Source organism: Giraffa tippelskirchi, chromosome 2 (assembly GCF_054371585.1).
Source record: "Giraffa tippelskirchi isolate mGirTip1 chromosome 2, T2T-mGirTip1v1.2.pri, whole genome shotgun sequence".
NCBI classification, from domain to species: Eukaryota; Metazoa; Chordata; class Mammalia; order Artiodactyla; family Giraffidae; genus Giraffa; species Giraffa tippelskirchi.
The window spans coordinates 167,869,301-167,893,171 of record NC_137276.1 but is presented as its reverse complement, the minus strand read 5'-3'; the positions used below and the strand labels follow the sequence as shown (position 1 = coordinate 167,893,171).

The following is a 23,871-nucleotide window of genomic DNA, read 5'->3' as shown; positions in this document are numbered from 1 at the left end:
CCATTTACATTTTTGCTTGTATGTTGATGAGAATGAGCACTTTCTTTTCTGGTGGTGGTTTAGTTGCTAAGTCGTGTCTGACTCTTGCACCCCATGAACTGTAGCCTGACAGGCTCCTCTGTCCATGGGATTCTCCAGGCAAGAATACTGAAGTGGGTTGCCACTTCCTTCTTCAGGGAATCTTCCCAATCCAGGAATCAAACTCAGGTCTCCTGCATTGCAGGAGGATTCTTTACTGACTGAGCTACAAGGGAAGCCCCACTTTCTTTTCTAGTTGTGGCTAATTCCTCTTATAGGGATATGGTGCTTTATGGACAGTCCAGGGATGTATTCTGAGCACCTATCTGGGCCTAGTAATAGTCCTCTGCAGTGGGTGGCAGGTGGAATTGGTGAACTTCATTTGAATGACAAGATGTTTAATTTTGTCAAGAAAATAAGCTGCATCACTGGGTAATTCACCAATTTTGCAGGTTAGCTGTGGATGAGACAGTGGTGTACTGGAGCTGGCTTACACTGGCTCATGAGACTCCACAGTGAATGTCTCTTTCCAATTCCTCCTTCAGTGATGTAACATAGATAGCTTGAGGTCAGCAATGGAAATCAGCAAACACTACAAACCTCCCCCTGTCTAGCGAGGCAACAAGAGGAATAAGAACCTTTACACTTGTTCCAGGAAAGCGCAAGGTAGAACAAGTCTAAGCTTGTTTTCTTATAGAGAGAGAAAATGGCAACTACCCACATGGAGACAGGCTGGAAGGTGGGAAAGAGAAGGGGAGGAGCAAAGCACCCCACAAAACTAGGAGGTTGCATGCCTTTAAGAAGCAGAGGGAAGAATAAATGCCAACAAAGGACAAGAGAAAAGCTAGGTAGTGGGGTAGACATGGCTTCTACAATGACATTCCTTACCAGGTCAGAGGTGAATGATTTATAAAAATTAAATTTCACCAAGTTAGACCATCATTATGCTCCACAGCACTTAACAAACCCTATGTCTTACTTTGGAGATACTAAATAGATGTTGGGTAAATGAATGTGAACGAACCGCAGGACGTTTCTAAGATAATAACTTACCTTGTATGTCTCCAATTCTTGGGGGAAGATCACAAACTTTACAGCTAATTGCTGCAAATTTTGTCTGGCAAATATTAAAACTTCGTTAAACATAATCTCTGCTGTTTCACTCTTCTCCATATCAGTGATTCCAAGCTCAAAGGCAGGAAAGGAAATGGAAGTTATATTTAGTTCAAGGCATTTTTCCAAGCATTTCTTCATCACAGCTTTCAATATCTATAGGAAAAACACAAATTTAAGATTAGTCTTTTTAGTCAAAAATAAGACTTCACTTATCCACTTACCCCTTAATCCTGCCCATATTTTACAATGCCAACCTCCACTATTCCTCAGGGCCATGCCCATGCCTCCCAGAGAATAGGAAAGGTCCCACTCCACAGGGGACCCATTACAGCTAAAGATTAGGTGATGACAAACAAAAGGGCTGAGAAACTGAAGTGACTGACTGGTTCATTTTGTACCATTCCGGACATTTGGGCATTGTGATTGCCCTCAATTTATGTAGTCTTCTCCCCGGATTAGAGAGTCAATTTTATGCCACTTCTGGATCAACATAAAGAGTTTTAATAAAGGAGGCAGAGGTTAAAGTAAGTGATCAACATTTATTTAAAGTCATTAAGATCTGTCATGTAATTTATTTTTGGCAGATTTATACTTCCATCAATATTTCAACATTCAAACTCAACACTATAGTAGGAATGTTATTGGATAATCTTCTCACATTATACTAGTATAATAGTATGTTAGGCACACTAATATAAGAAGATTATACTAATGTGCAAGGACCTTGGAAAACTGAGTGACTGGAAAAAGCAGAGAATGACTGGAGGACCAATTTGGGATGTGAGGGCTCTCCAGACAAGAGAAGACCAGAAATGGTGATAAAATAAAATAAATATGGACAAAGACAGAAAAGGGGATTAAGTTTCCCTCTCTCTAAATTTCAGTGGGTTCCCCCTAGTCCTTAATGTATGTAATTTATGCCCCTCAGTTGTAGAGTCAGCCAGAAAGCTAAGCTCTACCACAGACACAGGTGGGAAGACATCACAGGTAACAGGTTTGACTGGAATGGTATTGGAAGGGAGATCCCAGGTCCTAGTGGGATTTAACAGATGGCAGGAGATATGGAGCGGAGAAGGCAATGGCACCCCACTCCAGTACTCTTGCCTAGAAAGTCTCATGGACGGAGGAGCCTGGTAGGCTGCAGTACATGGGGTCGCTAAGAGTCGGGACACAACTGAGAGACTTCACTTTCACTTTTCACTTTCATGCATTGGAGAAGGAAATGGCAACCCACTCTAGTGTTCTTGCCTGGAGAATCCCAGGGACGGGAGAGCCTGGTGCGCTGCCGTCTATGGGGTCGCACACAGTCGGACACAACTGAAGCGACTTAGTAGCAGCAGCAGGAGATATGGAGAGGCTGAATCCCTGGCCCATATGTAAGAAGAGGCCTGTAGAATCACTGGGTGTGATGAGGTGAACAAGGGCACGGATAGGGAGCCCTGATGTTTCTATGTCTGTCTGTGGTATGCCCACTTAAAATCCAGACATGGGCTAAGCGATGATTTTAATTAAACTTCTTAAGATATTTTGTGACCACAACATCTGTTTAATATTTCAGGTATTCACAGGAGTAGTAGAGAAAGGGGAATATTCCACTTGACAATAACATTTCATGAATGTCATGACATGATGGAAATTCAACAGACTGTTACATAGACTCTGGAGACACAGAAAGATAAATTTATTTTGACCTTACCAGTTTTTGTTCAAAATATTCTGAAGTCCATAACACATGGTATATGTATTTGCAAGACAATTTAAATCCTCTTGTGACCAGTACCAACTGGGAATCTAGTGGTGTCTTAGTTATATTTTGGCGTAATTCCCACTCTATTTCATCTCCGGCTGCTTTTAGAATTGATTTTGACACAGACCCAGCTCTAAGACCATAACGGGGGTACACAGAATTAACAATTACATCCGTCTGAAAAGGGAAAAAAAATGAACAGGATTCAGTGTTAAATTACTTTTTCTTACATGACTAATTTAAATATTTATTTTTCTGAAGAGCTTTGAAAAATACTTTTGAGGATCCTAAATCCACAAAACTATCACTTAATAACAGATATAAAATTTCCAAAGAGTGATCATTTGATTATTATGAGTCTGTTTGTGCTAATCAGAAATTAGGTAAAACATGTAGATGATACAGTTTTTATTGCAAACATCTGTCAGCCCCTTGCTGGCTTATACTCCCAATATTCCCAAATTCAGAACTTTCTCTATGATTTGTTTTAAGCTTTATCAACAAGTGGTTTCATTCTATAATCTACTGTCTTCGCTGCTTCTATGTGAATGTTCATGTTGTCTTACACAGAGTGGAAATAAAATTTATAAGGAAATTTCTACCCCCTAAAGTTTGTGTTTTTTAAGGTAAGTGGCACATGGTTGAAGAAAGCACAAATGAGATGAAAAAGTCTACAGTGGGAAGTAGCTCTCCCTCTTGGTGGGGGTCCCCTGCTGCTGCTGCTGCTAAGTCCCCCTAATTCATCTTGATGGCTTTGGCTCCTTTTGGGGGTAACTTCTCATGGGTATTAATAAATGTGTCACTTTGAAAGTGCAATCAGAATTTGCAAGTTGGAGGCACTGGCACCCTTTACAAATTTTAAAGTTTTAAATGTTGGTAATAATTAAATATAATAAAATTTTAGTTAAAGGAATAAGCTATTCAACCAGGATGTTTCCACTTTAATTTTAAATTGGCATATTAATGATTTATCAAATAAATATTTCATCTCATGGGGTCCCCTCAGTCTTCTTTCTAATTGTCTTGTAAGCAATAAATGGCATTTTTTCACTTGTGATTAATTCTGTTTGACTGTGGCCACAGGTGAGTCACGGATCCATGGGGGAAATAGAGAATATAGCCTTATATTCTTTCTCTTCCTCTGTTGCAGCCCGTGCTCTCTGCTGCCTCCTTTCAGTTTTTTGTCAGTAACTTGTTGAACACCAACATGCATGCCCAGAGACCAGCTGCAGGGCCACAGAGATGAACAAGTGACAATCCCCACCGTCAAGGTGCTCTCTGCCTGGTAGAGAAGCTGCACTAATCCAGAAATACCTGGTTCACTGTTACCTTGACTCTCTTCCCTCTCTGTCAATGCCCTCACCTTTGTGCCCTACTATTCCTGGCTAAACGCTAAGTTACAATTTGTATCCTCCACAGCCCCTGGCACAGAGCCATATACTCACATACAATTTACAGCTCCACCTAGTACTCCTGACTGGTCCAGCCTATCACTTTTGATCTGTCAATTTCTCTGTATCTCTCTGCTAAGTCATTCTAACCACCCAGGCCTCTTCTCCTGCCAATTCATAACCATCATTACTTGAGATCAAATTCAAACTCATATCTTCTGAAATAATCCTTCTTGATCTACTACACTCCACTCTTGTGAGAAAATGTACATACTCTGAAATATTATGAATTCACTTTGTATTGAGATTTTTTGTTTATTATTACTGATAGGTTGCTTTAGAAATATTCAGATGGTTTGTCTCCCCAGTGAGACTTTTCAACTAGAGAATCTTTTTTATATGAAAAGAATATAGTAGATTTTTTACTTCTTTAGAATCAAAGATTGTTCTATTTTCTCATGGTGCTTGAGAATAATGGTAATAATAATTATAAATACTTATCACATGCCAAGTTCTACTCTAAGCAGTTTATGTGTTCTGATTCCAACTCTGAGATATAAGTGCTATTATCATCCTCATTTTACAGATGAAGAAACTGAGGACCAAAAGGTAAAGTAACTCAATTCAGATCATCCAGTTAGTAAATAACAAAGCTAATATTGAAATCCAGATGGTCTGGCTCTGAAATCCGTACTCTTAACCTAAACAAGATACTTTCTAAGCCGTGTTTGAAATAGTACATGCTCAAAACATACTTGCTAGATAACACACAGTTCAGGGATCCCCTTTGTAAGAGAATAAAACAAAGACTTACCTCCTGCCTTTCAATGAGGCCTTGGACAATCTGAAGAGTCATGCTGTTCACAACCATAGTATTGAAAGGCTGTGTGGCTCCTTGACTTTCCCAGGATTCCAGCTCATTCCTCCCCAGGATGATTTCTGAAGCGGTTTTAAAGGCAGCAACAGTAGGGTCCTCATTGCTTACCAGGTGAATTTCTTTCAAATTATTGGCAATTGGCATGCTTTGGAAATGAAACTTGATAGTTTGCACAATGATCTGTGTACACAGCTCCAGAGGGAACTGGAAAACCCCAGAGCTCAGGGCTGGAATTGCTACTGTCTCAATGTTTATAGGATTTTTACTGCTGACAAAAAGCAAAATATTTATAATGGCTGTTTTCAGCTTATCAATACATTCCTGGCTATCCATCAATCCCCACCGAGGCCCAACAGCATGGATAATGCATTGGCAGGGAAGCTTCCCTGCTCCTGTGATACCTATCTCACCAGTGGGAATTCTGCCCCATCTGGAAACCACTAATCTGCTCTCCTCTTGGATTTCAAAGCCGCCAGCTTTCACAAGGGCCTGGGCCAGGCCCCCTCCATGCAGGAGTTCTTCATTGGCTGCATTCACCACAGCATCAACAACATGTCTGGTGAGGTCGTCCTTCCAGACAGATAACTCTACCCTGGGAGTCAGCATTTTTCTGAAGACTCGTAGAGACTCATTGTTAACTTCCTGGGCTGGAGACACCAGGGTAAAGTTACAGCCAAATTTATTCTGGAGGACTTCACACAGCAGACTCTCATTATTTTTAAAAATTTTGAAGTCGTCATGACTAATGGAAATTTGCTGACTGTAGTTTCCTTTGAGAGTATCAATCTCTGGAAAACGAGAGAAGATAAAAAAATAAATGAGCAAGGGGTCCTTTGTAAAGGATGTAATTCTACTTCACACCAGGAGACTGAGCTTCCTCTATGCAAAAAGAGAGATGAACTTGTTCTAGGCCTCTTCCTGCTTCTCCCTTATTCCTTAGACCAAGGATATCCAAGAGTTTTCCATGGTATCACCATAAAGTGCTTAGTTGTGTGCCTGCCACACAGTAAATACCCAATAAGTAGTAGCCACCATGATGTAATGATGGTGGTATGAAAATGTTTATCAAGGTTCGTAGATTTTAAAAACCTACATTAAAATAGCAAGTTTGGGAAGACTCATGCTTAAGACACAAGTATTAGACTTAATTATGAGTCAAAAATATGTGGAGGCTTTATTTATAACTTGTTTGCCTTTGTCAACATCTTGGCTTGGGTTCTCCCAGAAGCTGATTCTAGGGTAGGGGTTGAGTATAAGTTTATTTGGGAGGTTATGCCAGAAAACACCAGGGGCGTGAGATGGGGAGAATCAAGTGGGAAAGTGAGACAGGGAAGGGAAAGAAATGAATAAAGGGGCTGTTACAAGGAAAATGAAGCTTAACTCCACAGAGGGGCAGTGTAGACCATGTGTCTTACAATTATATCACCAGAGGGGTGAAGGAGCTGGGATAGTTACCCAGTTTCTATCAGTCATTGTTTGAGGATGCTCCTGGGGGCATGGTCCAGGAGATGGGAGGAGCACTGACAATAGGACAGTAAATAATTCTTCATCATATTCTAGTTTTGTAGCATGATTTTGGCAGAATTAAAACTGATTGGCTAAAAAGTATTTTCTGCAGGTGGCAGCAAGATGATGCAATAGCTGCTCATATCATCCTTAAGTGAAGCAGGGAGTATGATTAGCCAACAGCCTCCAGGTGTTAGCCCCTCAGCTTTCCAGCCCAGGTCACATTATTCTCAGGGTGGCTCCATCAATAGCTGGACAAGGCCACTGATGTCCAACTTCACCCATGAGCAATCTTACGCTGGCAGAGCTTTGCCAGATTTTCATTACAGTCTGATGGCTCCACCTGCCCAATCCAGTTTCTTCTCTTTTCCTTTCATAATAAACCTTCAGCATTCCTAACTCCATCTCAATTTCTGCTTCCTAGAGAACCTGACCTGTGACACTGTAGTTCATGGGGTCTAAAGCATTATTATTATATGCCACCAAGAAAGGAAAAATGGTGCCAACTAAACCTATCAGCGGATAGGGAGCAGCCTTATTTCACAGACCTGAAAAAAAATCTGCGTCCTAAAATAGATACAATGTAGTAATTTCACTGACTGGGGAAGATTGAAAGCAAAAGGGGAAGGGGGCAGCATAGGATGAGATGGTTAGATAGCATACCCATTCAATGGGCATGAATTTGAGGAAACTCCAGGAGATGGTAGAGTACAGAGGAGCCTAGAGTACTATAGTCCATGAGGTCCCAAAGAGTCAAATACAACTTAGCAACTGAACAATAACAGTAATTGATTCTTCTTTTACTTCAATTCCCATTTCTAATCTGAGCCACCAAGAAAGACCTCTAATGGCCTCAATTACCCCAAAGCAGCAGCACATGAGTAGTCAGAGCCTATCGGCTTGTACTCTGGTTGAAAATCTCAAGGTGGAGGGTCACCCTAGGATGAGGCAGGTTCCATTTGGCCCTTACAAGCCTTGCTGAGCAAGAAGACAATCAGTGGGTCACCTCTTGTGCCAGTTTCAGTTCTAGGGCTGTGGTCAGAAGAGTCTTCCATCTTGTGGGCAAAGGACAGGATCAATGGGAGCCCTAGAGAACACATCTGCTGGGTCCACACCACCTTCGAAGCAGTCCCTCTCTGAGGCATGTGCCAGGTCCCCACAAGGTCCTGCAGTCACACACCTGAGTACTGGTTGGGGAGATAGTCTCCTTCTGTATTCCCCTTTCTCCACTGAGGAAAGATCTGAGCAAAGATTTTCTGAGGCAAGAGTGAGAGTGAGGTGTTCCTACCTGATTTCTCACTGTCAGCTGCTGCTCCAACACCCTGTGAAAAGCGAGAGTGGTTTCAAAAATATCAAGACAGAATAATTTACAGATTACTGATGACAAATACAGTTTCATAAACACAAAGCAACAGAAACCTTCCTAAGAGCACTGGGTTGGAGGGGGGAAGGGGAACACATTTGTTTGATCAATGTGCCTCAAATATTTGAAATACTAAGTGCTCCAGCCAACACTGACTCTACCCCTCTTCCCTAGAGGCCAATGTACTTTTAATTCTGGATGAGATGAAGGGTTGGAGATTACCACCTGAAAAGGCTCAAACGTCACAGACCAGAAAGATCTCAAACTCTCAGAGAGGACTCCAATCTCCAAAAGCTTGTGGGGTTCCTCTAGACAGAAGAGAAGACATGGGGACAAAAGCCTCATCAGCTTCACCTCCCCATCTACCTGTAATGACCCACTTTCGATGGCTTATGTCATGACATAAGCCTGAATGTGGAATTTTCAGGATAAAAAATGAGGTGCCTTTTTCCTAGTCCCTTATTTTTATTTCTCCTCCCTCCACCTCCTCCCCTCATGCTACAAAAGTAGAATTGCTGAGCAGAGAAAATAAAAATAATACTGAGGCAACTTTCTGAAAAAATCACCCATCCTCATGTTGACTCTGTTGATTATACTAGTACATTCTTGATTCCCCACCTCTCACATGAGGCAAGGAGAAAACTTTTTGGGGGATATTAAAACCAAACAAGAATGCCAGGTATAAACTGAAAATCCCAGAATTTTTGCTATCATAGAAAGAATTATTCGTGTGCTGATCAAAGTTCATTACTTACACATTTATGCTTTTTACCTTGGAAAAGTCCATCCTCCAGGTCTCTGAGGTCTTTCAATGTTTACTCTGTTTTGCGTTTCCCAAATATAGCCTCCTCTTCTAGGAATGAATAGAAGGATGCAAAAGCACAGATGAGCATCTTAGGGAATTTGGTGAGGATACACAACAGGGAAACTAAACATGATTTCTGATCTTGAGTTATTTTTCATTCCATTGGTGAAGATGCAAACATTGTTTCTGCTTCTGTTGTTACTGTTTACCTTTTATCTTTTACTGAGAGCTTCCAGTTGAAACCATAATGGCAGTTCGAAGAAGGCAAAGAGCTGTATGGGCTACAGCAGGGAAATCTGTATGGGGAAGATGAGGCTAGAGCCAGGTCTTGAAGGATGAAGCAGGCTTTTACATTTTTAGAAGAGGAGGATGATGACAAATGAGCACAGCATTCAGAGAGCAATGAGGAAAAACAAGCCTATGCGAGGGTGAGATGATTTGAGAGAATACCACTGAAACACGTATATTACCATATGCAAAACAATGACCAGTGCAGGTTCAATGCATGAAGCAAGGCACTCAAAGCCTGTGCTCTAGGACAACCCAGGGGGATGGGGTGGGGAGGGAAGTGGGAGCGGGGTCCAGGATGAAGGGACACATATGCACCCATAGCTGATTCATGTCAATGTATGGCAAAACCCACAATATCGTAAAGTAATTATCCTTCAGTTAAAATTAATTAATTAAAAAATGACTTAAGGAGAATACATTGCAATTTGCACAATTTGACTATTGTATTCAGGAAAAAAAGACAACAGGAAAATAAAAAATTTAAACCCTAAAAGATTTTGAATAAAACATGGGAAAGTCAAAAGAAAAGGAAAAAAGCAAACCAGCCTATGAATGAGTGAAGAGCCCTGGACAGCATCTGAAGAAAGAGGAAACTGTACTTGTGCCTGTGGGGATGTATACATTACTGAATTTGTGATAAATATCCCTGATCTAATTATAAAGGGGATTATGTGGATAAAAATCAGAAACCCTGGGAAAACACATTTTAATGATTTTTCTAACATAAGAATTAAAGACTGTGGAGAATAATAATAAAAATGCTTAAGGACACAGCTGCTCACACCTGTTGCCACATAGTCGCCTGAGGGCCTCTGAAATCATTTCTAATGTTTTTGCAAAAGGAAAATTTTGTACAGCTACCTGCAGTATCAGAGCACTATTATTGTTAAATGTCAGGAAAAGCAAGTCCAAGTATAATCCTAAAATGCAAGAAGACACATTTTTGCCTCCAGAGGGCACTGCTGTTTTCACAAAAGAAGGAAAACAGAGTCGGCTTCTGCTGTGGGCTTTCGGTGGGTTTTTGCTTTCGATGTGCTGTGCTGTGCTTAGTTCTCAGTTGTGTCCAACTCTTTGCGGCCCCATGGACTGTAGACCACTAGGCTCCTCTGTCCATGGGATTTCCCAGGCAAGAATACTGGAGTGGGTTGCCATCTCCTTCCCCAGGGAATCTTCCTGACCCAGGGATGGAATCCATGTCTTCCGCATTGCAGGCGGGTTCTTTACCACTGAGCCATCAGAGAGTTTTTAAGGCATTGGGACAGACTGGTCAGTAGGGGGCAGCACTCTTTTAACCCCAAAGTAATTAGAAACAAGGAAAGGTGCATATGGCCCAAAACACTCAATCTCTTCTATTTTAACAACAACAGCAACAAAAGCCTTCCCAACTTTTCATTGCTGGTCCTACTATGTTCCTTTCTCTTCATGGGCAGCTGAAGGAGTTGACTCTCTGTCCATCTGCCTGCTCAATCCACAGCAGTCTGGCTCCCGGTTCACCCCCAGCCTTCTGTGAAACTTCTCATCAGTGTCTTCCAGGTGGCTAACCCCAGTGGACTCTCCTCTCCTCTCCTCTGTCCTAATCTTTATTTGGCCCTTCTTTATAGTTTCATTCATTTCATGATCTGATTACTGAACGTCTGCTTTTAGGCTTCTCCAATGCCATCTTCCCTTGGTTCTTGTTACCTCTCACTTTTCCTTTACAGACCTTTCAACTGGGTTCAACCTTCATCAGCTGTCACGGGATTTTATGAGAGGCATGTTTCAACTCTTTCTATATCCTCTCCAAATATGATCTCATCTACTCTCAAGACTTCAGCTGTGGGGAAGGAGGTGGGAGGGGGGTCCAGGAAGGGGAACACATGTAAACCCATGGCTGATTCATGTCAATGTATGGCAAAAACTACTACAATATTGTAAAGTAATTAGCCCCCAACTAAAATAAATAAATTTATTTGAAAAAAAAAAAAGACTTCAGCTGACCAGCTGCAAATCTGACTCCCATACCTGTAACTCTAGCTATGGCTCTCCTAAGCCTAATTTTTTAAGTCTACTCGAACGTCCCATAGTTTCCTCAAACATAGCCTCTGAAAATCTGGATCCATAATCTCATCTCCACTCCCCACATTGCTACCTACCCTCATCCAACCCCTCCAAAATCTATGCTTTTATCTCCTGGATTCCACAGCTTGGTAAACAATACACCATTTATCTACTCAAGTCAGAAATCTAGAATCTTCTCTTCTGTTTCATATTCAGTTCATCACGGGGTCCTGTCCACCTAAATCACTTTCAGATATGGCCCTACCCTCCTTGCCACGGATACCACTTCTCTTCACGGCTTTCAGGGCTCCTTGCCTGAGCTATGGCAATACATTCTCTTTAAAGATTTAAATGTACTTAATTTTATGCTTTATTGTTTGAATAGTTACCAGTTACATTTATCGGTTCAAAAATTTAGAACGTATAAAAGGCTCCCTCCTACTCCCCTCACTAAATACCCTTCCCAGAGGCAATCAATGCTATTAGCTTCGCCAATATCCTTCCAGGGGCATTTTTACACAAAAGGTAGCATTTTTTTTTTTTTAACTCTCATGAAGTAGACATTTATTGAGAAGCACATCCTGCTCAAAATCTTCAACAGACTCCATTGCCTATGGTAAAGCTCAAGCTCTTCAGCCTGGCATCCAAGGGTCTCTTTGAAATTTCAGTTTCCCAGCCTCCCCTTTACATACCTAACGTTCCCACAGAACTTCAGTGCTGTGAAATGGCACTACTTGATGCTCTCCAAACTCTCCTTCACCTCTGGGCCTTTGCCCTCTTGGGGAGGAAGCTCTGGGACACCAGCTTTGGTCAGAGTGCTCCTCACAGCCTGGGCCCATCCATAAAAGGTAGCATCTAATATGTACTGTTCTGCATCTTGCCTTTTCCATTTAAGGTATCATACAGATCTTTCCATGTTAGCCTATATTCCATTGTATAGGTACATTGTAAGCTATTCAACTACTAGTAACCCCTTTTATGAACACTTGCTATGTGCTGTGCTTGGTGCTCAGTTGTGTCCAACTCTTTGCAACCTCATAAACTGTAGCCCACCAGGTTCTTCTGTCCATGGGGATTCTCCAGGTAAGAATACTGGAGTGGGTTGCCATGCCGTCCTCCAGGGGATCTTCCCAACCTAGGGATCGAACCCAGGTCTCCCTCACTGCAGGCAGATTCTTTACCATCTGAACCACCAGGGAAGCCCTTATGGATACTTAAGGGGTTCCTAATCTTTTGCTATTATAAAAAAGGCTGTAAAGAACAACTTAGTACATAGGTCACTTACACAGGTGCTAATCATTCAATAGGACAAATTCCTAGAAGTGGACCTGCAAAATAAGATTGCATATGCACTCATAATTCTGATAGTACAGCCAAACTGCTCTGTATAAAGACTCACCCATTTCCAGTCTTACCAGACATGTGCAAAAACTTTTATCTCTGGCCTCTCCACCTTCATTCACTCTTTCATGGAAATGTGTCCGCCACATCATTGCCAACACCACCTTTCTAAAATGCACATCTGACACATCACTCTCCTGTTTGCCCTACTTATCTGTTTTCCATATCTTCCTATCGATCTTCAAGACTTTCTGATGTCTAGAACTGTGCTGTCCAGTGTGGGCCGTTAGCCACGTGCAGCTCTTGGAGCACTTGAAATGTGGTAATGTGGCTAAACACAACTGAAAGATGATGTAAATGTGAGATAACACTGGATTGCAATGACTTACGATGACAAAAAAAGAGTGTAAAATATCTCATTAATAAGTTTTTAACATTGATTATATGCAGAAATGATTAATTTAGGATATTGTGAGCAAAAGAAAATTAAAATTATTTTCACCTGTGTGTACTTTAAAAATTCTAGCTACTGAAAAATTTTAAATTAATAGGTAGCTCACATTATATTTGCTCCTCTGTCCTTGGAGCTCTCCAGGCAAGAATACTGAAGTACTGGAGTGGGTAGCCATTTCCTTCTCCAGGGGATCTTCCCAACCCAGGGTTCAAACTCAGGTCTCCTGCATTGCAGGCAGATTCTTTACCATCTGAGCCACCAGGGAAGCCCAATATTTCTATTAGACACATTATATTCCACTAGACCCTTCCTCTGTCATCTCCCTTATCCATCACATCTTCTCCAAAGCCTCCGTGCTATCTCTGTGCTTCACATACAGTGGTGCCTTTGATGCACCCCATCCGTCCCTCTCCTCTCTTTTAAGATTCTGCTTTACTTCAAACTTCCTCTTGAGGGCTTCGAGAGATTTTGCTTCCTGAGTCACAAGTCTGACTCCAGTTACCAGCAGGTGAGGTCTGGTACCTCGGCTCTCACCTTTATTCCATAGTAAACCGGGCAGCGTGCAGTTCAGTGCATACGTGCTCAGTCCTGTCCGACTCTTTGCTACCCCATGGACTGTAGCCCACCAGGATCCTCTGTTCATGGAATTTTCCAGGCAAGAATACTGGAGTGGGTTGCCATTTGCTACTCCAGGGGATCTTCCCCACTTAGGGATGGAACCCGTGTCACTGGGTCTCCTGCATTGACAGGTGGATTCTTTAACCCTGAGCCACCAGGGAAGCCCCCATGAAGTTCAGTATTGTTGGCTAAATGGAGAAAGGCGGGCAGAAAAGCCAGAAGAGCCAGTCTAAAACACTGAGTGAGAGAGAGGTAACAGGTGATATGTCATAATTCAGGTGAACAAATTCAAATGTTTAGGTAAGTTTAACCTGAACTTAGAATGTGAATTACATTTTCCCTGCAAATAACAGTAACGATAAGAGTCAAAAGGAATCACAAACTCAGAAGAAACTTTCTCTGACTTGAGCATCTGCCCAGTCTCCACCCTCCCCAGGGGAAGCCCAGTACTGGGCGCCTGTCCCTCGAGCGCCTCTCCGCGCCCCCGGCGCGAGGCCGCAGGAGAGGACCCCCGGGAAGCCTCTGCGCCCACTGCCCGGGGAACAGAGAATGGGACCTACTCACCCGGCAGTCCGCGGCCAGGAGGGCGGCAAAGAGAGGAGGGGGTGCGGCTCTGCCAGGAACCGAGAAGGATCTCCGGGAAAGAGAAACTGAAACTTTGCGCCCCAGGGCGGCGGGGCGGAGGCACCCCGGCCCCGGCCCTGCCCAGCTGCGCCGCCGCCAGTCGTGGCGCCATCCCCGAGCGGACAGCCATGGCTTCGGGCCTCTGCCCGCCGTCCCCGCTGCTCGTGCGGGTGTCCCATCGGGTGTCCCATTCCGGCACCCGCCTCCAATGGAAGCTGGAAAAGTACTTCCAGAGCCGGGAATCGGGCGGCGGGGAGTGCACCGTCCTGGCCCTGGACCGCAGCGACCCCAACTCGAACACCTTCCGGGTGCAGTTCGTGCAAAGGGCGGGTGAGCTGAGCGCCGGGGCTGGGGGGCAACCGTCGTCCCTGGAGGGGTCCTCCGGGCGTTCCATGCAGACCCAGTTCAAGCTTATCTAGGAGAGAGGGTGGGAGAAAGTCTGGTACCGTCCGGTGGGAGCCAGGAAGTGGGGGCTCCTGCTGACAGACGCAACCCCAACGCAGAGGACACAGCCCAGAAGTGACCAGTCTCGGACCTGGCTGATACTTGTCTCTGTCCCCGTGGTGACAGAGCACCAGTGCCGCTCCCAGACGCCCCTGCCACTTAGGTATTTCACTTTGATGTTTTTCATCATTATTCCATTGATTTGTTTTTTAGAATTGCAAGAGTTATAGATACTAAAGAAAGGGGAGAAAAGAATAAAGAAGAAAACACCCGGAGAAAAACAATGCGAATATTTTGGTGTATTTCCTCCTGGCCTTTTCCTCTGAGTGTCAGCAAACATATATGTAGTTATAAACCTGAATCTACTCTGATTCCTGCTCTTCTCACTTGATTTATGATGAGCATTATTCCATGACATTGAAATGGGAAACTGGTGACAGTTTCAGGAACGTGACTTTTAATGAGTGGATGATATTCCATGATCATTAAGCTTTCCTTTCTAAAGTAGAACTTAAGCTGCCTTCTTTAGAGTTTTGGGACTTTCCTGGTGACTCAGCTGGCAAAGCATCCACCTGCAATGCAGGAGACCCCAGTTTGATTCCTGGGTCAGGAAGATCCCCTGGAGAAGAGAAAGGCTACTCACTCCAGTATTCCGGCCTGGAGAATTCCATGAATTGTATGGCCCGTGGGATGACAAAGAGTTGGACATGACTGAGTGACTTTCTGTTTTTTAGAGTTTTGAATAGGTCGCTCACCCTCTGGTTAACCCACCATTCTAGGATGCAGGGAGCAGCCCTTACTGTGAGGGTGCTGGGGCAAGGTACAGATGCATGAGTAAGAGGGTTATTTGAAATTGCTCTCATTTCTCTGTGTATGTGTATATTTAATGTCTCCACTGAAGGTAAGGATGGAGTGTTGAAAAAAGGAAAGCACGAAATTCTGTTTGACAACCAACCTGTGACTATTTTCCTGGAACCCAATGAAAATGCAAAAGAGAAGAAGACCAAAATGTCTTCTTCGACACAGTCACAAAAAGGGGAAAGGCACAGTGAGAAGCCTCCAAATGTAAAGGACATTCATAATGCTGTGGATTCCTGTCTCCAGAAGGTGGGTATTGAAGGGAGCTATGTATATTCCTGCAACTTCCTCTCCAGTCCAAGGACCATTTGCTGAGGATTTATTATGAGCCTGGCACTGTTGTAGACATTGGGAGACAGCTGTGCTTAGTTGCTCAGTCGTATCTGACTGTTTGTGACCCTATGGATTGTAACCTGCCAGGCTCCTCTGTCTGTGGGGATTCTCCAGGCAAGAATACTGTAGTGGGTGGCCATGCCCTCCTCCAGGGGATCTTCCCAACCCAGGGATCGAACCCAGGTCTCCCACATTGTAGATTCTGTACTATCTGAGCCACCAGGGAAGCTCAGGTACACAGAGGTGAACACAACAGACAGGTCCCTGCTGGGGATGGAGAAGTACATATACAATAAGCAAGTAAACAAAATAATTAAAGTCATTTCAGAGAGTGATACGTGCTAAGAAGAAAATATAATGGGGGTTTTGCCTTAGAGAGTGATAGGGCTGGGGCAAGGAAAGAAGGAGTTTGTGTTATTTCTGACCAGAAGTCACTGAGGAGAAGACATTTGGCTTGAGAACTGAATGATGAGACGGGACCAGCCATGCAGAGACATTTGACAAATCAGAATCAACTGCCTGCTATGTGCCAGGCACTGTCACAGGAGCCAAAGGTACAGCAAGGAACAAGCAGACTCTGCCCTCAGGGACCATACATTCTAGGGAACCAGACAGTAATAGTAATCATATAGATAGGGAATAAAATATCTGCCAGTGATAAATATTTGCTAGGAAGAAGAACAAAGCATAATTTGTTGTTGTTAAGTCACTCAGTCATGTCCGACTCTTTGCAACCCCATGGACTGTACCTCGCCAGGCTCCTTTGTCCATGGGATTTTCCCAGCAAGAATACTGGAGTGGGTTGCCATGCCCTCCTTCAGGGGATCTTCCAGACCCAGGGATTGAACCTGCGTCTTCTGCATTGCGGAGAAGGCAATGGCAACCCACTGGAGTATTCTTGCCTAGAAAATCCCATGGACGGAAGAGCCTGGTAGGCTGCAGTCCATGGGGTCGCTAAGAGTCGGACACGACTGAGGGACTTCGCTTTCACTTTTCACTTTCCTGCATTGGAGAAGACAATGGCAACCCACTCCAGTATTCTTGCCTGGAGAATCCCAGGGACAGGGGAGCCTTGTGGGCTGCCGTCTCTGGGGTCGCACAGAATCAGACAGGACTGAAGTGACTTAGCAGCAGCAGCAGCTCCTGCATTGGCAGGCGGATTCTTTACCACTGAGCCTCCAGGGAAGCCCATAAAGCAGGATAAATGATAGTAAAGGACTACTATTTTAAATAGGATATTGGGAAAAAACTTCTCAAATGAGGTGACTTCTGAGTAGAGACACGAATGAAGTAAGGGAGCTAGCTAAGTGGATTTCTAGGGGGAAAAGATTCTAGGCAGAGGGAAAATAACAAGTGTAAAGCTGACACAGACACCCCACCCCCACCCCCAACACATCCAGACAGGTGCTCACATCCGCAGCCCAGAAGCTTCAAGGAGGGAGGCCAGTGTGGCTGGAGGATAGAGAGCAAGAAAGTGAGAGAGGACCTTGAAGAGGTAGCAGAAGTCTGGTCTTTGAGGAATGAAGGTCAGGACTTCGGATTTCAACTTAGATGTTAGGAGAATCCTTAGGTAGTTTTGAGCAGGGGGTAGAGTGAGCTGATTCACATTTCTGAAGGATCCCTCTGGCTGCTGTGTGGAGGACTGAATCTAGGAAAATGCGGAAGTAGAAGGTCAGAATCCAGTTAGGAGGGGCTGCAGTAAGCCAGGTGCCAGATAACATTGGCTTGGACTCTGGGTGGTCCTGATGGAGGTGTGAGAAGTAGCTGGATTCAGGAAACATTTTGAAGGAAGATCTAAAGGAAAGGTGTTACATGCAGAGAGAACAGCTTATGCAAAGACTTTGAGGGAGAACAAAACATTAGAAATCTTGCTTTTATATTATGTTCAATTCGCCACTGTCCTTTTTTTTGCCTAATCTGAGGTTTCTGTCACATTTGAGTTTCTAAAGGCCACGGTTTAGAGGGAGTAGCAACATTACACGCAGTTAGGGGGTTAGTTTTTTTAAAAGAAGGAGCATAGGAGAGAATAAACAATAATAGGAAAAAACATCATCCTCACATGTATGGCCCCCCACCAGGCTCACCCCCTTTAGTCAGAAACATAGCAATTTACCCAGAAAATGAAGTGCCTACCCTCCACCCGATTCGCCAAGGTCAAACGAACAGTGGCAGCTCTAGAATCCAGACTTTTTGTCCTTGGAATTTTTAAAAATGTTAATGCCCAGGTTCTACATTTACATCACAATCTCTGAAGATGGGCCTGGGCCTCAGCTTTTTTTTCTCCCTGGGTGATTCCAGTGTGCAAACAGGGCAGGAGTGCCTCTGGGTTGTAGTACATTGCCTGCTCTGAAGAAAGGAATTGAAAGAAGTCGTCGTGGTTATTTCTCTCATCTCTAGACATTCTCCTGAGAGGAGAGCATAGACCTGGATGATTAATATATTTTATTTGTTCCCTTTTAAAATTTCAGATCTTTCTTACGGTCACGGCGGAGCTGAACTGTCAACTGTTCTCTAAAGAGCAAAGGGACCGCATCGCTGTTCTCTGCCCCAACGTTGAACGAGTGAAGGGCCATGATGGAATTGAGAAAGTCTGTGGTAACTTCAGAGATATTGAAAAAATACATGGCTTCTTAAGTGACCAGCTCCTGGAAAGGGAGCAGAAACGTGAATCTTCCCCTTTGACATCAGAGAGGGAGCCACTCAGTCAGCAGGACAGGAACAGCTGTATTTCTCCCTTCAAACCAGAAAGCAGGTCAGAAGAAAAAAGCAACCATTTTGAAGTTCCCTTGGCTTTCTTTGAATACTTCACACACTCCTGCTCTGATAAAATAGCCTCCATAGAGAAAAGATTTGGTACAAAAATAAAAAGTCAGGCGAGTTCTCCGAATATGGTCTATTTAGACTTCACCTCCAGTCAATCAGGTAACCTCAAAGAAGCTCGAAAGACTTTTGTCAGAGAATTTCAGAAGTGTGTAGAGACTCTGAAGCAGGAATGTGTTACGCTAGCAGACAGTAAGCAGGCAACCAAAATCAAAGAGGAATTAAATCACCAGTTTGCAAAGCTCCTCATAAAGGAGAAAGGAGGAGAATTAACTCTCCTTGGGACCGAAGATGACATTTCAGCTGCCAAACATTTTCTTGCCTCAAAGAACTTTGAAAGTCTTGTCAAACCACCTATGAAAATATTGACTCCTAAGGACATGATGAAGGGAATTGAGGTTGATACTGCTCACTATAAGCTTTTAGAAGCAGAATTATCCCAGGAGATATCAAAGATAGAAAAAAAGTACGACACTCAAAGTAACATTTTGGGGATAAATCAGAAAACCTGCATTCGATTTGAACCCCAAACCAAGGAGTTAGATCTATCCATACATGCTTATTCAAGTTTCATCGACACCTATCAACATGTCTCTTGTCAGATTACGAGAGAAGTTCTTTCACTGAAACTTTTGGGCAAGGAGAGAAAACACTTACATGGGACAAAGTTCTCTGATGATTTTAGAAAAAGGCATCCAGATGTATACTTGGTGCTAAATCAAGAGTCAATGACTTTGATTGGGTTGCCGAATCATCTTACAAAGGCCAAACAGTATGTCTTAAACAGGTGGGGGGTGTCGCCATCAGCTACAGAGAAATGGAATGAAACACTCACAGATAATGATAGTCATAATTCAAAAACAGCTTCACCAACATTGCAGCACCCCGCCAGTTCTGAGGTGTCAGAAGTGAACAAGGAACAGGACACATGTGCTGTCTGTTTGAACACCATTAGTGACAAACAAGTGCTCTCAAAGTGCGAGCATAAATTCTGCAGCCCTTGTATCAAGAAAGCCTTCTCATATAAGCCAGTCTGTCCTCTGTGCCAGACTTCCTATGGTGTCCAGAAAGGCAATCAGCCAGATGGAAGAATGAGCACCTATGTTGTAAAAACGTCACTTCCAGGTTATGAATCCTGTGGCACCATTGTGATTACTTATAATATTGAAGGAGGCATACAAACAGTAAGTGTTTCTGAGTTCCATGGATTTCTTTCCAGTAAACTGAGGTTATCAGAGCAACAGGGACTGTTCTATTACCAACTGGCAGTAGATTTCCCAGATAGTTATCTCCATGGTCATATGAAATGATTTTAAATGCTTATAAAGTTCACTTGGTAAGTAGTAAAATGTACTTTGTTTACTTATAACAGGTATCTTTCTTGTCTGTTAAGGCAGAGAAGGGGTGGGTGGTGATTGTGCGTTGGAAGGAGGATTGTATTCCCAGCATGAATTTGGGGAAAGAGGAGATATATGAGTTATATGGGGAATATGAGCAGACCTTCAGTACTCTTGTTTTTTGTTTGCTCTATCTGCATTATGAACACATCTACACATGTAGTAAAATTTAGACACGGATGTTTTCATGTGACATCTTCTTGCCTTCATACAGAAAGAGCATCCAAACCCAGGGAAGAGATTTTCTGGAATACAGCGATGTGCATACTTGCCTGATAACAAGGAAGGAAATGAGGTTTTAGATCTGCTTCGTAGGGCCTTTGACCAAAAACTGATTTTCACAGTGGGGGAATCTCAAACATTAGGAGTCTCAGATGTCATTACATGGAATGATATCCACCACAAAACGTCCTGGACTGGGGGACCACAAAGGTGAGAACCTTTTGAAACAGAATGGCTGCTAATAGAATTTAGAGGTTATAAAACATGGCAATTTGAAGATGTGACTGTAAGGAGACAGTTTATATCAGTGAGACTGGATGCAGTATTTTGACAGATGCTAATCAGGGATGATAATCTCAAAGACAGACTGGTTCCCACATGACCTTCTACCTTCCAACCACAAAGTATTATACAGTTCATAAATTTTGCATCAAAGGGCAGTGGATCTTCAGAATGCAAGATAAATGGTATCTAAGGTGATTTAATTTGGGTGATTTAATTTGGTATAATTTTAATACCCTTCACATCTATTTGAAGGGTAGATCCTAGGAATGTCACTTTGCCTTCTTTTAAGATAACCCTTTCTTCTACCCTCCTCTCCCATGAGTCCAGTAGCGATCCTAAATTCACTTGACTAATAGAACTCTAGAAAAGTCTTAGTTAATGGTGATGGAAGTTGTATCATGGGCAATCCAATTGCTCTTTATGAAATTCAGATAGAATACCTCAGACCCTTAGTATTCAAAAGGGAATATATCCTAAGACTTAATTTCCCAAATTTGAAAATCTTCCTGTAGCAAAATGATTACCCTCAATAGAAATACAGCATATTATAACTTTATGAGAATCATTGCTTAACCATGAGCTGAAATTAAAGTCTTGTTAGAAGGCAGATCCTGGGCAGGTAGCTAGACCTATTCACTAGCTAAATGATTCACCTCACATCACACTTACAAATGATTATCAGTCGCCGGCCTTCAGGATGGTTTGTAAATATCTGCAACTCTGAATGTTAATGCCAAAGACCTACTGTACAGATTTTTTAAAAAACATCTGTGGTGAAGCTAAGGGCATCTTTTCTTCTGCAGGTATGGTTACCCTGATCCTAACTATCTGAAACGTGTGAAACAAGAGCTGAAAGACAAAGGAATTGAGTAAGAAGTCTGTATTAAAAGGATGTCTCGAGCCAAGCTTCCAAAAGGCACAGTTGAAGAAGTAGAGTAAATTCTAATCTAAATCCTTGTGTAAAAACACCTTAAATTTTTTTTCAACTTAAGAAGTGGTTTGTATATGCAAGGTTGTCATTTCTGGAGTGTTACATTTTATAGACGAAAAAAGCCCCAGAGATCTTTGTAATTTTGCTGCAGAGGTATTGCACCTCATTCGCATGTCACCATTGTGGGGGTTACAGGGGTGGAGTGCTGGGAATTTGAAATCACCTTCTGTGCTGTTCAGTTGAAGTACTTGATGCCAATTGATCCTCCTTTTATTGCTATCTCTGCGATAGTCCTTTAGTTTGGTTTGTTTGCCCTTTAAACTCTATCCTAAAAGTAAAATCCTAATATGAATGGAGGCGGGGGAGGGGAGGAAGGCTTTGGTTGTGAAAAGTTAGAGAACCACATTCCTCTCCCTATCCCATGGCCAGAAAGGTGGCAAGGACAGAAAGAACAACCTTTGGTAATAAATGGAATCTCTCTCTTTAAGTTGCTCAGTCATGTCCACCTCTTTGCAACCTCATGGACTATAGCCTTCCAGGCTCCTCTGCTCATGGGATTTTCCAGGCAAGAATACTGGAGTGGGTTGCCATTTCCTTCTCCAAGGGATCTTCCTGACCCAGGGATCAAGCCTGGATCTCCTGCACTGCAGGCAGATTTACCGTCTGAGCCACCAGGGTTTGGGACACAGAACCTGGTGTATAGTTGATGCTTAATAAATTTTTGCTGCCTGACTCAAGTTGCTAATTACCCAGCAGAGAAATATATATTCCCTAAATCTTTGGCAGAGCTCTTGGAAGCCATTGGCTTTGGAAGCCATTTCTGGAGTCCTCACCACTTATTGGGGAAAATGAGTCTGTTACTCCAGAACTCGTGGCCTCTGAACTCTGACTGGCCAAACTTTGTCCTTGCTCCCTGCTGATCCTTCTAATTTGCCAAATGGTGTGTACTTCCCCTGCCATAGTAATGCTACACATCTCTAAACATTTTTTCTCTCTGGATATTATTGTACTTTTATACATACGCCACTTCGAGTTTTAACAGATAAATCACAAAAATGTCCAGAGACTATCATTTTCTCAGTAACTGTAGCCCCCACAGCACTTTTTCCTTCCTTTTGCTAAGTCCCACCATGTCATGCTTTCTCCCTTAAATTATTTCTCCCTCATAATGACTGGACAGAGAAAAGTCTTGAGTTGCACCTACTGTAAGGAATGTCAACATGTCAAAATTTACTTCTAAATGGTTTTCCAACTCACAAGTTTTAATAGCAAACTATCTCGTTATCCATGTTCCAGTCTTTTTCCAAAAATGATGAATGAGATGCTGTTTTCTGAAAAATACATGCATACAATGTTTTTGGTCAGACAGTAATAGTTGATATTGTATATTTATTTTGTCCCCTTTATAAGAACTTTGTATCTGGGCTATTGATACTATTAGTATCCCCATTTTATAACTGAGAAAGCTGATGCACAGAGAGGATAAGTACCTTGACAAAGGTCCCATAATAAGTAGCGGTGCTGGAATTTGAAGGACTTGGGGTGACTCCAAGGCTTTTGTGCCCAGAGTTGTACTGTCTCCTACAGGGGTCTTCTCCATGGAGCAGGCTGAGGAGTTCCTGTTATTCTGAGCTTCTCTCAGAAATGGATTTCTGCACAGTACTCAAAGTAGACTTCCTCTGAGGAAGTCCTATTTGAAAAATTTAAAACCCCAGAATTTTTTTCTTTGTTCAGAGAGTCGAGGAAATTTAAGGTAAACGTTATTTTTTTTTTCAAATCAGATTAGACATTTAGTTTTTGGTGATTCATTAAAGTCTTAGAGTTATAATTAGTTGTTTTGTACCTATGGATATTTTAGCTAAATTTGCTTCAAAAAAGAAAAGTTTGGTTCCTGCTAAGGTCTGGATCCTTGATAGCAACGTGTGTGCAAGTTTCATAGTGTGAGTGGTTGTTGAGCCTTTGGATTACTGCTTTTGCTCTGTGGAAGGTATTATTATCAATATCTGCTATAAATAAAGTTATTTCCATTTTAGGAACATATTGTCTGTGTTCTTTTCCTTTTCCTTTTTCTTTTTCCTAAGGTTGAGGTTCTGGGTGTTTCCTGCAATACATGCAATGTGCAACATACCACTTGGGCAGATGTCTTTGCTTGGTTTTGTGTGTGTGTGCTCAGTCGCTTCAGTCACGTTCAACTCTTTGTGACCTATGGATTGTAGCCCGCCCGGCTCCTCTGTCCATGGGATTCTCCAGGCAATAGTGGAGTGGGTTGCCATGCCTTCCTCCAGGGGATCTTCATGACCCAGGAATTGGGCCCATATCTCCTGTGTCTCCTGCTTTGCAGGCAGTTTCTTTACCCACTGAGCCACCTGGGAAGCCCAGTTTTGTGTGCAGCT

General features: G+C 42.8%; 2 protein-coding genes across 7 annotated transcripts in view; one reads left to right on the top strand and one right to left on the bottom strand.

Annotated features, from left to right (window-relative positions):
* The window catches only part of PARP9 (poly(ADP-ribose) polymerase family member 9), a 33,211-nt gene extending 19,009 nt beyond the window's left edge, over positions 1-14,202 (bottom strand). For 2 of the 5 annotated variants that reach the window (XM_081571781.1, XM_081571784.1), the window contains exons 1-7: positions 14,129-14,202; positions 13,481-13,752; positions 8,791-8,871; positions 7,944-7,977; positions 5,087-5,937; positions 2,831-3,058; positions 1,072-1,287 (exon numbers count right to left, since the gene is read on the bottom strand). In XM_081571781.1, the coding sequence (XP_081427907.1) occupies positions 1,072-1,287; positions 2,831-3,058; positions 5,087-5,937; positions 7,944-7,977; positions 8,791-8,805 (1,344 nt within the window). In that variant the 5' untranslated portion in view covers positions 8,806-8,871; positions 13,481-13,752; positions 14,129-14,202. The remainder of the gene's footprint in view (positions 1-1,071; positions 1,288-2,830; positions 3,059-5,086; positions 5,938-7,943; positions 7,978-8,790; positions 8,872-13,480; positions 13,753-14,128) is intronic. The other 3 variants (XM_081571780.1, XM_081571783.1, XM_081571782.1) reach the window with 2 other exon arrangements.
* Positions 14,203-14,280: 78 nt separating this feature from the next.
* On the top strand, positions 14,281-23,514 carry DTX3L (deltex E3 ubiquitin ligase 3L). 2 transcript variants are annotated; one of them, XM_081571786.1, is made up of 5 exons: positions 14,281-14,518; positions 15,534-15,739; positions 18,292-19,827; positions 20,255-20,472; positions 21,351-23,514. In XM_081571786.1, the coding sequence occupies exons 1-5, from the start codon at positions 14,317-14,319 to the stop codon at positions 21,418-21,420; spliced, it is 2,232 nt and encodes a 743-aa protein (XP_081427912.1). In that variant the 5' UTR covers positions 14,281-14,316; the 3' UTR covers positions 21,421-23,514. The 2 variants fall into 2 exon arrangements, with proteins under 2 accessions (XP_081427912.1, XP_081427913.1); XM_081571787.1 differs by having other exon boundaries at positions 14,281-14,795.
* Positions 23,515-23,871: the final 357 nt, after the last annotated feature.